The following is a 15996-nucleotide window of genomic DNA, read 5'->3' as shown; positions in this document are numbered from 1 at the left end:
TCGCTGTGTATGGGGGGTGTAGTAACAGAGAGCCCAGAGCACCCATGCTGACCTCTGACCCCTGCTGGCTATGATAGAAAGGTGTCAGGACACACAGGACATGGCAGCTCGCTGTGTATGGGGGCTATAATAGAAAGGTGTCAGGACACACAGGACATGGCAGCGCGCTGTGTATGGGGGGTGTAGTCACAGAGGGGTCAGAGCGCCCATGCTGACCCCTGACCATTGCTGGCTATGATAGAAAGGTGTCAGGACAAACAGGACATGGCAGCTCGCTGTGTATGGGGGGTGTGGTCACAGAGGGGTCAGAGCGCCCATGCTGACCCCTGACCACTCCTGGCTATGATAGAAAGGTGTCAGGAAACACAGGACATGGCAGCTCGCTGTGTATGGGGGGGTGTAGTCACAGAAAGGTCAGACCGCCCATGCTGACCCCTGCTGGCTATGATAGAAAGGTGTCAGGACACACAGGACATGGGGGCTCGCTGTGTATGGGGGTGTAGTCACAGAGAGGTCAGAGCGCCCATGCTGACCCCTGACCACTGCTGGCTATGATAGAAAGGTGTCAGGACACACATGACATAGCAGCTCGCTGTGTATTGTGAGGGTTGTAGTCACAGAGGGGTAAGAACACCCATGCTGACCTCTGACCACTGCTGGCTATGATAGAAAGGTGTCGGGACACACAGGACATGGCAGCTCGCTGTGATTTGGGGGTGTAGTCACAGAGGGGTCAGAGCACCCATGCTGACCCCTGACCACTGCTGGCTATGATAGAAAGGTGTCAGGACAAACAGGACATGGCAGCACCCTGTGTATGGGCGGTGTAGTCACAGAGGAGTGAGATCACCCATGCTGACCCCTGCTGGCTATGATAGAAAGGTGTCAGGACACACAGGACATGGCAGCTCGCTGTGTATGGGGGGTGTAGTCACAGAGGGTTCAGAGCGTCCATGCTGACCCCTGACCACTGCTGGCTGTGATAGAAAGGTGTCAGGATACACAGGACATGGCAGCTCGCTGTGTATGGGGGGTGTAGTCACAGAGGGGTCAGAGCGCCCATGCTGACCCCTGACCACTGCTGGCTATGATAGAAAGGTGTCAGGACACACAGGACATGGCAGCTCGCTGTGTATGGGGGGTGTAGTCACAGAGGGGTTAGAGCGCCCATGCTGACCCCTGACCACTGCTGGCTATGATAGAAAGGTGTCAGGACACACAGGACCTGGCAGCACCCTGTGTATGGGGGGTGTAGTCACAGAGGGGTCAGAGCACCCATGCTGACCCCTGACCACTGCTGGCTATGATAGAAAGGTGTCAGGACACACAGGACATGGCAGCTCACTGTAGTCACAGAGGGGTGTAGTCACAGAGGGGTCAGAGCGCCCATGCTGACCCCTGCTGGCTATGATAGAAAGGTGTCAGGCCACACAGGACATGGGAGCTCGCTGTGTATGGGGGGTGTAGTAACAGAGAGCCCAGAGCACCCATGCTGACCTCTGACCCCTGCTGGCTATGATAGAAAGGTGTCAGGACACACAGGCCATGGCAGCTCGCTGTGTATGGGGGCTATAATAGAAAGGTGTCAGGACACACATGACATAGCAGCTCGCTGTGTATGGGGGGTGTAGTCACAGATGGGTCAGAGCGCCCATGCTGACCCCTGACCACTGCTGGCTATGATAGAAAGGTGTCAGGACAAACAGGACATGGCAGCTCGCTGTGTATGGGGGGTGTAGTCACAGAGGGGTCAGAGCGTCCATGCTGACCCCTGACCACTGCTGGCTGTGATAGAAAGGTGTCAGGATACACAGGACATGGCAGCTCGCTGTGTATGGGGGGTGTAGTCACAGAGGGGTCAGAGCGCCCATGCTGACCCCTGACCACTGCTGGCTATGATAGAAAGGTGTCAGGACACACAGGACATGGCAGCTCGCTGTGTATGGGGGGTGTAGTCACAGAGGGGTTAGAGCGCCCATGCTGACCCCTGACCACTGCTGGCTATGATAGAAAGGTGTCAGGACACACAGGACATGGCAGCACCCTGTGTATGGGGGGTGTAGTCACAGAGGGGTCAGAGCCCCCATGCTGACCCCTGCTGGCTATGATAGAAAGGTGTCAGGACACAGGACATGGCAGCTCGCTGTGTATGGGGGGATGTAGTCACAGAGGGGGCAGAGCGCCCATGCTGACCCCTGACCACTGCTGGCTATGATAGAAAGGTGTCAGGACACACAGGACATGGCAGCACCCTGTGTATGGGGGGTGTAGTCACAGAGGGGTCAGAGCGCCCATGCTGACCCCTGACCACTGCTGGCTGATAGAAAGGTGTCAGGACACACAGGACATGGGAGCTCGCTGTGTATGGGGGGTGTAGTAACAGAGAGCCCAGAGCACCCATGCTGACCTCTGACCCCTGCTGGCTATGATAGAAAGGTGTCGGGACACACAGGACATGGCAGCTCGCTGTGTATGGGGGCTATAATAGAAAGGTGTCAGGACACACAGGACATGGCAGCGCGCTGTGTATGGGGGGTGTAGTCACAGAGGGGTCAGAGCGCCCATGCTGACCCCTGACCATTGCTGGCTATGATAGAAAGGTGTCAGGACACAGGACATGGCAGCTCGCTGTGTATGGGGGGTGTAGTCACAGAGGGGTCAGAGCGCCCATGCTGACCCCTGACCACTGCTGGCTATGATAGAAAGGTGTCAGGACACAGGACATGGCAGCTCGCTGTGTATGGGGGGGTGTAGTCACAGAAAGGTCAGACCGCCCATGCTGACCCCTGCTGGCTATGATAGAAAGGTGTCAGGACACAAAGGACATGGCAGCTCGCTGTGTATGGGGGGGTGTAGTCACAGAAAGGTCAGACCGCCCATGCTGACCCCTGCTGGCTATGATAGAAAGGTGTCAGGACACACAGGACATGGCAGCTCGCTGTGTATGGGGGGTGTAGTCACAGAGGGGTCAGAGCGCCCATGCTGACCCCTGACCACTGCTGGCTATGATAGAAAGGTGTCAGGACACACAAGACATGGCAGCACCCTGTGTATGGGGGGTGTAGTCACAGAGGGGTCAGAGCGCCCATGCTGACCCCTGACCACTGCTGGCTATGATAGAAAGGTGTCAGGACACACAGGACATGGCAGCTCACTGTTTTTTGGGGGTGTAGTCACAGAGGGGTCAAAGCGCCCATGCTGACCCCTGCTGGCTATGATAGAAAGGTGTCAGGACACACAGGACATGGCAGCTCGCTGTGTATGGGGGGTGTAGTCACAGAGGAGTGAGATCACCCATGCTGACCCCTGACCACTGCTGGCTATGATAGAAAGGTGTCAGGATACACAGGGCATGGCAGCTCGCTGTGTATGGGGGGTGTAGTCACAGAGGGGTCAGAGCGCCCATGCTGACCCCTGATCACTGCTGGCTATGATAGAAAGGTGTCAGGACACGCAGGACATGGCAGCTCGCTGTGTATGGGGAGTGTAGTCACAGAGGATCAGAGCGCCCATGCTGATCCCTGACCTCTGCTGGCTATGATAGAAAGGTGTCAGGACACACAGGACATGGCAGCTCGCTGTGTATGGGGGCTATAATAGAAAGGTGTCAGGACACACAGGACATGGCAGCTCCCTGTGTATGGGGGGTGTAGTCACAGAGGGGTCAGAGCACCCATGCTGATCCCTGACCTCTGCTGGCTATGATAGAAAGGTGTCAGGACATAGGACATGGCAGCTCGCTGTGTATGGGGGGTGTAGTCACAGAGGGGTCAGAGCGCCCATGCTGACCCCTGACCACTGCTGGCTATGATAGAAAGGTGTCAGGACATAGGACATGGCTCGGCACAGATAGTAATAAGACAAGGCACAGCGTCATTTTGTGTAAATCTGTGATTAAATACAGCAAATTATTAAATAATCATGAAAAATATATAAGGGGGGGGGGGGAGTATAGGGCCAAAGGTCACTTGGATCCTTCTTAATACATTTCATAATCTGAGTGCCTACAAGGGCACAGCCAGCTGTAGAGGATGATGACGGGTCCCTTCAAACTGTCAGTAGTCAAGCTGGTAAACAGGTAAATCCAGAGAGCTAAGAGCACAGCAGTGTCCAAAAATGGGGTGTGTAAGGGACTATTAAAGCTGTGACACCTCAATTATTAGCATGTGATTACACGGTTGGGGATCATGGCCCCAAACCTGGTGACACCAGTATCATAGGTCGCTCTCTTCAGCCATTTTCAGAAGTTATATCCACAGCATTTCAACTGTGTAGAGCGCATGGACTAGATGGGTCAGGACTCTTCTCCGGCAATTGACCATTGAGTTGGGGGTCACCAGATATGGGGTGCTGTACCCCAAGCTCCAAACTCTGTGACAAAGTTCCCTTTGAAGTATGAATTCCTCAATATTTTAAAAATCTCTGCTTGTTGTCAGTGAATAAGGACATTCCTGGTCTGTCAAGCTGAAATATGACAGTCTAGAAAAGATTAAATGGTAACACACGCTCAGCTGTGAGAAGTACTGGGTCTATAAAAGGTGTTTGCTGCAATTCACTGACAGCAAGCAAAATCTCAGAACCCAAGGGAAGTACTGCAGACGCCTGTAAAGCCTCACAGAAGTAAGGAGGAGGGGGATGAGAGCCTTAAATATAGTCCTGTGACTGGTAGCGGCTGCAGGTATCACAGTGATGTCCGGTAGGTGCAATAATCGCTGGTATAACCATTAGCGCCTCCTGGTGGCATCCCAGGGATATCACACTCCAGGCATATCCTCGCAAAACTTGGAGCGGTAGGCGGATCGCTTTGCTGGTGTAAGAACCTGCAAAAAAACACAGAGACATTTTGAGATCTATACATGACAGCTGTCTGTGAATGGAAATGACCCGACTGTGGTTGGCACAGCTATGGGGCACGGTACAATGTAAATTTTAATGCACCTGTTCTTGTGCTTCCACATCACATCAGCGATTCAGAAGTGTCTGTCAGCTGCTTACATCACTACATCATTCAAGGGAACCTGTCAGCAGTAGTGACCCTACAGACTGCTGTCATTGTTAGCTATTGTCCCTCCCTGAAGAGATGTGTAATCAGACCTTTGTGTATGTAGTTAGTAGCAGCAGGACTGTGAAATATAGATTTGTACTGAGGGGGGGGGGGGGGGGGGAGGGAGGGAACCGGTCCTAACACTGCTGTGCTCTGTGCTTACTATATTAGAATGCAGGCACTGTTAGGCATTATCCCCGCAGAGATGTTATTATTACTCACCTCATTGTGGATGTAGGCGTCACAGCTATAGCACCACACGGAGAGGTCAGAGAAACTCAGCACAATATTGTGGCCGCAGGAGACTCCATGACACATCATATGCTGCGAGACGTATCTCCCACACAGGACCTGCGCACACACAAAGGTTAGGGAGATCTCCTTCTAAACCTTTGTGGGCAGAAGGTGCACAATATTACTAAATATACAGACCACCTCTAGCATTATTGCATAAATGAGGGATTTCCAAGATCTCTGCTTACTGCGAATGACTGCCGCTATCCCGGATTGATCTCAAGAGCAGGGATGTACAGGTGCAGCGCTTCTTACACAGCTGAGGGTTTGTTGCAATTGTATCCAATCTGGATTTAATTCACAAACCTTCAGTTATGAGAAGTATAAGATCATAACAGGTTTATGGATGTCAATAAAAATGTTTCCATTCCTTGACAGCTATCAGATAGTCCAATGATTTGTTGCAATCATTTTATTAGAGCTGTAGTAAGATATACAATAAAAGATGGGTACAATTAAGCAGAGCACCCCCCATCATACCAGCACCTGAGACACCAGCCCCTCCTTACCTGGTAACAGGTGAGACAGACCCAGTTCTCCACCTGGGTGCCACACTCTGCACAGGGCTCTGTCACATCTAGTCCACAAGAGGGCAGCGCATGTACCGACTCTAAGTGTGGACACCAGGACAGGGGTGTCACCGTAAATAATTCCCCCTGTGGACAAAAGATTGCAAGACTTAAAGGGGTGTTCTGGAATATTTTTTATTATAACTTGTATAAAGTGCCTCTTTGGCCTCCGAGATCACATCCACTGGTCAAATGTCCTGTTTGCAGCTCACTAAATGGGACAGAGCTGCAATACCATGCACAGCCACTAGGGAGAGTACGGTGCTGTGCTGACAGGTGGCACTGTTGATCGTTACCCCAGCTTATCTGATATCGGTCACCTATGCGAAGGGATACATGATCAATAAGTAAATCCTAGAACCTCCCTTAAAACTGCAGCTTGGCACCATATAAAGAAATACAACCCAACTTACAGAAAATAAGTGGGATGGGTTCATGTCGGCTTCATTAGATGTCAGATGATGACCCCCGATTGCCTCAGCGAGAGGAGCTGGATCCTGCAGCTTATCCGTAGACTGTTGAAAGATAATGGACCCATAGTGAGCTCCTGCATGCTTATACACTATGTCTCAATGCATTAATGAGCGCCCAAGAGGATGAACAACTGGATTAAAAAGTATGTTTAAAGGGGTTGTCCCTGATTTAATGTTGCCCCCACAGAGACCCTCATCAACCACCAGTATGTAAGTCCTGATCCCCCAAATAAATGGAGCAATAAGGTAAGCATGTGCCCTGCTGCTACATTCACTGTTGGAGATGTCCCATCAGCAATGAATGTGAAGCGTGTTATCTCCTATCCTTTAACAGTAATGTGACAATTCTTCTGAGCTGTATTCTGGGATGTCCATATAATACAGGGAGCCCCAGTACAAAGACTTCTGCAGGAGTTTGTTGGGTTACCCTATACCAGCGGTGGCGAACCTTTTAGTGGCCGAGTGCCCAAACTGCAACCCAAAACCCCCCTTATTTATCCTGAGGTGCCGACCACTTTCAATCATATTGGCCTCCTGAGGACAAGATGAAAAATTTGCATCATTTTAGCTTCTTTCCAGTGTCCCTCTGCACACAGAGAATTGTGGAGCAAGCAGCAACTTGGTCCTGTCTACACATTCTCCCTCTTCCTACAGTCCCAAGTAACCAAGTAAGTCACTTTAATATATGACGGAAAGCATCATCTTTTAAGTTGCTTGGAACTGCAGGAAGATTCTTTGAGTTCTATCTGGTGCGCTGGGGCGATGGCACGGGTGCCCACAGAAAGGGCTCAGAGTGCCACCTCTGGCAGCCGTGCCATAGGTTCACCACCACTGCCCAATACTCTCCATGTGGTAGGTGGATAAGGATGTGCTCACGGAGGACTGTACCTGTGCTGCTCTGGGCATATCCTCACCAAACTTGGAGCGGTAGACGGACTGCTTAGCTGGTGTGAGAACCTGCAGAAAAACACAGTCAGGGAAGCTGAGAGATCTATACATGATAGCTGTCTGTGAATGGAAACCGAGGTCAGTGAATGGTATCTGAGGACACCCGCTCAGCTCCAGTGTCACAGGTAGGTGTATTGTGCAGCACCCGGTCAGGTACTGTACTCACCTCATTGTGGATGTAGGCGTCACAGCTATAGCACCACACGGAGAGGTCAGAGAAGCTCAGCACAATATTGTGGCCGCTGGAGACTCCATGACACATCATATGCTGCGAGACGTATCTCCCACACAGGACCTGCGCACACACAAAGGTTAGGGAGACCCAACACCCTTCTCACACTGCAGGAGGCAGCAGATTCTCTTACCTCTTCTCCTATTATTGTATAATGAAAAGGTTCTGCACTTTTCTATCATATTCGTAAAAATTTCCAAGATCTCTGCTTGCTGAATGGAATCATCCCTGGTGGAGAGCTGATAACCCAGCAGAGATGACTTTGGCCCCATATCCAGAAGACTGTCCAAAATGCTATGCTATTGTAACAAACCTTCAGAACAGAATCTGCCCATTTCTTGACTGCCAGCAGAGATCTTAGTGATATTGTTGCATTAACTTTACTTCACCTTTATGAAGGGGCAGCACTATGTTGTATTTGCCATCCCCACCCTTCCTGTCTAATTCCTCCACCTGAGACACCAGCCCCTCCTTACCTGGTAACAGGTGAGACAGACCCAGTTCTCCACCTGGGTGCCACACTCTGCACAGGGCTCTGTCACGTCAAGTCCACCAGAGGGCAGCGCATGTACTGACTCTAAGTGTGGACACCAGGACAGGGGAGTCACCGTAAATAATTCCCCCTGCGAACAAAAGATTGCAAGATTTAAAGGGGTGTTTCAGGATTATTTTTAACAATATCAGAACAGCAGGGTCACATGACAAGTTTTCTGCCCAGTCCCGTTGAATAAGGGATGAGCTGCAATGCAATATAAAAAAAAAAATACTATAGAATGTGTGATGCTGAACTTGGTTGCAATTATAGCAATCATCCATGTAAATCCTGGAATATTCCTTTAAGCTGTCTATGAACTAATATGCTGCATCTCTCAGTATAACAGCAAAGAGAGAGAAACTTACAGAACATACGAGCGCTGGGTCCATGTCTGCTTCATACGGCACCAGATGATCACCCTCTTTGGCTTTAGCCATAGACACTGGATCCTGCTTATCCTCAGACTAAAAGAGACCAGACCCTTGGGTTAATGCCACCACTAAATAGGTGATTCCTTACTGATCGGTGGGGAGCCTACTGCTGGGACCACCACCATTACAATGGATAGAGTAGCAAGTATAGTCAGCCCCCAGCCACTACCTTCACTGTCTCAATGTAGACTGTACCTGCGAGGCTCCTCCTGACTGTCTCCCCATCGACGTCTTCTTTCTCGCTCCTCCGACCGGCTTGCTGTCACTTTCAGGAGACCTGCTGTCTAAGCTCTTTGTATGGTCTTCCAGATGCAAGTCTCTTAGAAGCTCCTCCACCGTCATCCCGGGCTTAGACCTCCGCTTCTCTGGTGTCTTGTCAGATACCTGCAGCTCAATGACCAGTTCCAGAGCTTCTCCTTCATACGACTGATCTGTTTTTGCAGAAATGTCCATATCCTTGTCCTCATCTTCTGCAGCAGTAAGGCTGAGGACAGAACCTTCTCTTGTGGACTCGTCTTGGGAAGGAGATGTCACCAGGTCTCCCCCAAGGTTCTTCTTTATACTGTCATCTATAGAAGTTGCACTTCTTGGAGAGCTACTTTCTGTACTCTCAGTCCTCGGGGTCCAGGGAGATGGCTGAGGTGTCAGATCATCCTCCCCTCGCTCCCTTACGGTTGGTGAAGATACAATCTGCTTTCGAGGACTTCTACGTTGGGGTGAAAGAATTCCTTGTTCCCCGTTCTTACTGTGTGGCACCTTCTCTGGGGAAAATTGGACCTCTTTCTCTGCCTCAGATGGCACAGGAGGTCCAGCTAAAAAAAGACACCATGAAATCTTACATATTACTAACCACTCCAGATCAATGTACTTCCATCTACCTCCCCCTGCACAGACACTCACCATTTATCCGTAGGCTATGCCAATATTTCTGTTGTACCCCGAGAACACTGGAAATCGCCCGTAGGGCAGCAGGACGTGGGGCGTGCAGGTCCGTTATGGGGGGAGGTGCATCACCTAGCAGTGTCCGGGTACACATAGCCATGGAGTCAGAGATAGACGTCAGGTTGTATCCCCCCTGTGAGTTATAAGTAGAATCTGTGAAGAACAGCTGTCTCTAGGCAAGTTTCAGCCACAGTGACTACAAAATAACAAACCAAATAGACACACTATAGATTTCAATGAGAGCAGGTGATGACTGGTACACAGAGACACTCACCTCCAGCACCACCACCACCTTGCCTCCTGCCAGCCCCATCAGGAGATGCGTCATGTGGGCATAGCCTTCAGGACTGATGCGGCAGCCTCCAAGCGGGTCTCCACGAGCGGCATCAAACCCAGCGGAGACCAAAACAAGTTGTGGATTAAACTAGAGATAAAAAGAAAGGAAAAATAACCTTTCGTACAAGTTTCTTCCACTGTTCGTCTCTCCCCTTCGCCATTTTCCTTCCTCACCTCGTAAGCAATGGGCATGACGATCCTGTGGAAGGCGAGCAGGTACTCCACGTCTCCCATCTTCCCACCATTCCAGGGGATGTTCACATTGAAGCCTTCGCCTTGACCACTTCCCACCTTTTCATGAGCGGCGTCCTCAGAGGACGGGAAGAAGGAGCCGTTATCATAGCGATGGAGGGAAACATACAGGACACTGGCAGGGGGGTACAGAGGGTGAATACAGTGCGGCAGATGTCCACCTTCACCTCACACAGCAGAGACACGTTACCTGGGGTCATCCTGGAATATATGCTGTGTCCCATTACCATGATGGATGTCCCAGTCCAGAATCATTACCCTGAAATGAGATGGTGGTGGATCTATTGGGCCTTCTCCTTAATTTCTATGCTTGTAAGTAAGTGAAAAGATTATACAGGTTGGGAGCCCCTTCAGTACAGCCTATGTTCTTACCTAAGTGGGGGCTCAGAGGGGCTCTGCAGACTTTGGGCATATCGTGCAGCCAAGGCGACATTGTTAAAGAAGCAAAACCCACAGGCCACCCCTGGCTCTGCATGGTGACCGGGAGGACGGACTATGCAGATTCCATTTTGGACCTGGAGAGAAAGTTATATGTGATAGACATGTGTGAGCGCCCCTGTGTGGTACATATAGGAACTGCAAAGGGACGATTAGATCTGAACCATTCTGGACTCTGTCATCTGCGTAAAGTGTTTTACCTCCCCCTTTAGTACAGCCTCCACCACATTGAAGGTGGAGCCCGCGGCCAGGCAGGCGCTGTTATAGGACCGGGTGTTGATGTAAATAGAGTTGTATTCGGAGCCCATCCGGTGTAGGTCTCTGGGTTTCATCCGGGAGCTTTCTTCAATTTTCTTAATGTAAGAGGGGCTGCGGGGGTGAGGAAAGAAAGTGAGAATGAAGAGAAGGCACCTTGAAGGACTGATCACTGCAACAACCTCAGTAATGGGATCACTGTACCCTGCCCTAGATAGCCACATGTGAACTGATACTAAATGGCACGCAAAACCGAGCATGGATGTCTAGGGTGTAAGGTAGAGATGCCAATTACAGCAAATTATAGAGAGTTGAGTGTTTTCTGAGCAGTTTCCCCTTAAGAGTTCTTATTTGAATAGCAGAAATCCCTTTAAGTCTCCATGATGCCCTTATACTTCCTGTTAACAGTTTCCCTTACATGAGTACAAGCATGTATGTTACCTACCTATGGCACATCTGCAGCTCCTGAGTGGTTGCCAGCCGATGGGGCAGACGAGTGCAGCGATCTATGAGCCCCATCTCCTGGTGCCGCTTGTAGATGCGGGAAATTCTCTGTGGGAGCTCAGGGTGACAGCTGGAGAAAGGACGAGGAATAACCATGAACAGAGAGAAGACGGCCCAGGGATAGTGCGTCACATCATGACGTCACCTCACCTGTCCCACATGTTATAATGCTCCATCATCTGCTCATCATACACCAGGCCGCAGCGCTTCTCCGGGAGCTTTCTCATCACTTCCTGCATCGCAGTGTCCAGTGCGACCCTCACAATGTCTTCTTCTGACTCTTCAGGGTTGGAAAGGTCTCTGATTTCTTCTATTGTCACATTGTCATCCCCAGATTTGAGGTTTAAGGTAAAATCTAGAGAAGAACATCTGGTCAGTGGACAAGGGCACCAGCAATGCTGAACGGAGAATCTGATCACTGGGAGATGAACCTTTCTTTCCACATATTTAGGGTACGGCAGAAAAGCCCCCCTCCCCTTCAAGGCTGTTGACAGGAGAGGTGACAACTACATCTACAAGATGGTAATACTCTCAGGGTAGTTGTCAATCAGTCTCATTCAAACATAGAATATATAACAACATGGTGGAAATCTGACTACTACATCAGCCTCTACTCAGAATTTCTTTAGAAGAAGTGTAAGAAGCTTACCCTGGTCCTGCAGACAGCGCCAGTATTTCCTATGGACGGTTATGGCACCAGAAATGGAGTCCAGAGCGCTGTGGAAGACAAATGTGAGCAATGGTCATCCTGCCGATACATCCAACCTCCATGTCGCTTATGTTATAGGCCACTAAGTGGATCCTACAAGTACCTCTTACCTCTCACACGGTGTGAAAGGAGAACTTAAGCTCGGGCAGGGGTCTCCCAACAGTATCTTCAATGAAGCACAGACACCTTCTGCCAGAGAGCGCATGTTATATCCTCCCTGTAATGGATGGACAAAAAGACATTACGTTGCCAAGCAACTCACATGGGATCCTGGGTTATATTCTGAATTATATTTTCCAGAGCTGCACTCACTATTCTGCTGCTGGTGCAGTCACTGTGTACATACATGACATTACTTATCCTGTACTGATCCTGAGTTACATCCTGTATTATACCGCAGAGCTGCACTCACTATTCTGCTGCTGGTGCAGTCACTGTGTACATACATGACATTACTTATCCTGTACTGATCCTGAGTTACATCCTGTATTATACCCCAGAGCTGCACTCACTATTCTGCTGCTGGTGCAGTCACTGTGTACATACATGACATTACTTATCCTGTACTGATCCTGAGTTACATGCTGTATTATACCCCAGAGCTGCACTCACTATTCTGCTGGAGAACAGCTGTAGACAGATGCACCATGTCTCACCTCTAGAGAGAGCACTAGTCTTCCTTCAGCCAAAGACATGAGTAGGTGCGTTAGGTGTGAAAAGCATGCCGGGGTGGCCGACATCTCCCCCTGTAGGAAGTAAATGTGAATTACAACATTTATCGCTCTATCACACCTTACTGGGCATGGAGCATGCGCCACAGTCCTCATTACCTTAGGATCTCCAACCACAGAGTCATATCCTGCTGCCACTAACACAAGCTGCGGCTGAAACTGCAGAAATCAAATGGAGAAAAAAAAAATCAGAAAACAACAAACAGATTTCAGCCTGACTGCTTGCTACAAATCTCCATGTTATATGGTTACCTCGTAGGAGACGGGCAGGAGGAGGTGCAGGAAGGCGGTGATATAATCTGCATCGGACATACCCGTCTGTGGGTAACATGGAATAGAAGACAGATTTAGATTATATCAGATTGGTGAGGACTGATTATATAATTATAGGGGCTGTGGTGCTCCACTAAGCGCTTTGTCTAATACAGGCAGTCCCCGGGTTACATACAAGATAGGGTCTGTAGGTTTGTTCTTAAGTTGAATTTGTATGTAAGTCGGAACTGTATATTTTATCACTGTAATCCCAGTCAGAACTTTTTTGGTCTCTGTGACAATTGGATTTTAAAAATGTTGGGTTGTCATAAGAACCAGGATTAACACTAAAGCTTCATTACAGACACCTGTGATAACTGTTATAGCTGATTATTGTAGCCTGGGACTAAATTACAATAAATTACCAATATCCAGAGGTCCGTTTGTAACCCATATGTAAGTCGAGTGTTCTTAAGTAGGGGACCGCCTGTATACCATTACCTGTTGTAGCACCATACAGTTAGCAGTGGCACTGTAGCTTAGTCTCATTCAGTTCAATAGGACTGAGATGTAATAACACACAAAGCCAACAACAAAATGATGGCGCTGTGCAAGGCAAACAAAGAAGGGAACACAGCACTCTCTATGGCAATATGATGACCTCATCAGCCTCCTCCTTACCTTATTCCAAGGCACGTTAATATTATAGCGCGTGCCTCTCCCCTTCCCGACAGCATTGCTGGAAGACTCCTGCAGGTGTGGCCAAAATTCTCCATTTTCATAGCGATGGATAGAGAAGTAAAGGATACTACATAAAAGAGGGTTGGAAAGAAAAATTAAGGTAACATTTCAACTACAGGGTCCATGACCAAACTGGATGATACAAATACTCAATCCCTTCAGCCACCACTAGAGGGAGCACAGTAGCTGATTGAATACAGTATTCTCATGGAGTTTATTGTAAACAGTCTGCAGTAAGCTCCTTAGCTCCCCTAGTGGTGTCGGAGGCTTCTAGAAGTCTACAATACAAATGGACCTTCCTATGTAACACTCCCAACCTTAGAGCATTTATACATACAAACCTTGGGTCATCCTCAAATATGAACTGCGTTCCCTGTCCGTGATGTACGTCCCAGTCCACGATGAGGATCCTGGAGGGGGTGACACAGGATGAATGTATAACAGGGCGATTACTAAACCCGATACAGTTGATGTAACTCCCCGGGACTCACCGTTTTACACCGTGCTGGCGCTGGGCGTATCTGGCAGCGATGGCTAGTTGGTTAAACATGCAGTAACCGTTCATCTGTCCAGTGTGGGCATGGTGCCCAGGAGGCCTAGAATACAGGGGGACACATACAACATCTGACTATGGTCACACACAATGTGGACACTGTATCCGTAAATGGTCTGTAGACTTTTGCAGCCAACTTTTTTAATCACCCCTGTGCACCTAAAATTAAGAATGGAGAACTGTAAAAATTGTCTACACTGCTGCAGCCTACAATTTGCTTATGCTGCTACTATGCAGATTCATGTGTCTCCATGGCAACAGACTACAAACAGATCCTGGGTCTTCTGTTCTGCAGTCGTGTTACTACATTTCCTACGGTCTTAATAACCTACAGAAAGTAGAAGAGAAAAGACAAATGGAATAAAGTAATGCATGACCACATGAAGTGCAATGGTTGTGTTTGTAGACTGTAGACTGTAACCATGGAGACACAGCACGGGAGCAGTATATACCACAACGGTAGAAGATTTTAAAATCAGGACTGCCTGAAAATTTGATTGATTTCTACTTTTAAATCTATTAGATCAATATTAAAACAGATTTTAAAAGTCTAAATATACCCGTTAAAGGGAGTGTTCGGTAAGTCTACCCTCTATTACGGGGTCTCTTTGTCACAGTAAGTTGTAATTAAGTTGTACTTACCTCACAACTGCCAAACCATTCCGGACTTCCCTTCTCAAGACCTTATCAATTAACTGTAGCACAGAGCCGGCGGCCACACAGGAAGCAGTAAAGGACATCTAAGGGTTAAGACAACAGAGAAACAGCGTCTTAAAAGGGGCAACTTTATTCATTATTAATGTAGCAATGGTGGAAGAGCTGGAATCCACAATCACACACTATGGGACACCCATCCAGGGAAAACATATCACTAGAGCACCAGGCACTGTACAAGCAGTGATTGCGGGGAGATTTCGGCTCTGCAGTATAATAATAATTTAACATAAACTGACCGGGTGCAGGTAAACGGAGTCATAGTGGTCCGATAGCGTTCTGAGCTCTTCCTCTGTCATCGTCTGGGTGGATTTCATCAACTCTACATAATCTGGGCTGGAATTTAGTAAACAAAGTTTAGACTCCTGTTCTTTTTTGATCCCAAACTATAAGAATCTGCCATCACCTACCTGTGCACCAGCATGAGCTCCTCTTCAGAAGCCTCTCGTGCCTAGAGAGATACAGCCGCATCGTCACAGGTGAGTCTCTTGCTATAAGTCCTAAACACATGAACCAGACAAGACAGCACTTACCGGCACGGCCACGCAACGTCCCAGCAGACTGTACTCTGCCAGCTTCTCCTTTACAGCTATAAGACGAGCGGGGCACTCCGGAAACCTGAAGAAGAAACCAGGCTTAGCCAATGCGGCTGAAAATTACATTGTGACTGCTGACAGCCACCACTAGGTGGAGCACTGGTGCTATACTGTTTGTAGCAGACCTGGGCATTATGCGGCCCTCCAATTATCTCCTAATGGTCAGTGTGAGATCGTTGAAAACTTTGAACTCCCCTAAATAATCATGACATTATGTCCTCCATATTTTCATTAAATCATTGTAATGTTTTATTTATGTTTTTTATGTAGGAATGGGTTATATACTAATATATAGTATACGTGTATTCTGTAGAACTGAGTTAACTAACTAGTCCTCTAAAACCACTCCAAATTCTCATGTGGCCCCATAGGAAAATGAAATGCCCACTGGTCTATAATATGTAGAAAGCTCCTGAGCTCCCTCTGGCTTCAGAGAGACAGACAACA

General features: G+C 48.8%; 1 protein-coding gene across 1 annotated transcript in view; it reads right to left on the bottom strand.

Moving 5' to 3' along the window:
- Positions 1–3876: 3876 nt before the first annotated feature.
- The window catches only part of HDAC6 (histone deacetylase 6), a 25043-nt gene continuing 12923 nt past the window's right edge, over positions 3877–15996 (bottom strand). The window contains exons 5-33 of the mRNA XM_072125074.1: positions 15487–15571; positions 15364–15404; positions 15193–15289; positions 14882–14979; positions 14178–14282; positions 14028–14096; positions 13627–13753; positions 12946–13011; positions 12793–12852; positions 12619–12708; positions 12073–12179; positions 11903–11970; positions 11404–11608; positions 11195–11323; positions 10695–10863; positions 10429–10571; positions 10247–10315; positions 9979–10171; positions 9743–9892; positions 9427–9601; positions 8722–9338; positions 8461–8559; positions 8037–8183; positions 7495–7623; positions 7269–7337; positions 6321–6422; positions 5848–5994; positions 5267–5395; positions 3877–4820 (exon numbers count right to left, since the gene is read on the bottom strand). Of these exons, the coding sequence (XP_071981175.1) occupies positions 4755–4820; positions 5267–5395; positions 5848–5994; positions 6321–6422; positions 7269–7337; positions 7495–7623; positions 8037–8183; positions 8461–8559; positions 8722–9338; positions 9427–9601; positions 9743–9892; positions 9979–10171; positions 10247–10315; positions 10429–10571; positions 10695–10863; positions 11195–11323; positions 11404–11608; positions 11903–11970; positions 12073–12179; positions 12619–12708; positions 12793–12852; positions 12946–13011; positions 13627–13753; positions 14028–14096; positions 14178–14282; positions 14882–14979; positions 15193–15289; positions 15364–15404; positions 15487–15571 (3751 nt within the window). The 3' untranslated portion in view covers positions 3877–4754. The remainder of the gene's footprint in view (positions 4821–5266; positions 5396–5847; positions 5995–6320; positions 6423–7268; positions 7338–7494; positions 7624–8036; positions 8184–8460; positions 8560–8721; positions 9339–9426; positions 9602–9742; positions 9893–9978; positions 10172–10246; positions 10316–10428; positions 10572–10694; positions 10864–11194; positions 11324–11403; positions 11609–11902; positions 11971–12072; positions 12180–12618; positions 12709–12792; positions 12853–12945; positions 13012–13626; positions 13754–14027; positions 14097–14177; positions 14283–14881; positions 14980–15192; positions 15290–15363; positions 15405–15486; positions 15572–15996) is intronic.

Source organism: Engystomops pustulosus, chromosome 9 (assembly GCF_040894005.1).
Source record: "Engystomops pustulosus chromosome 9, aEngPut4.maternal, whole genome shotgun sequence".
Classification (NCBI taxonomy): domain Eukaryota; kingdom Metazoa; phylum Chordata; class Amphibia; order Anura; family Leptodactylidae; genus Engystomops; species Engystomops pustulosus.
This window is presented reverse-complemented; position numbering and strand designations above follow the sequence as displayed.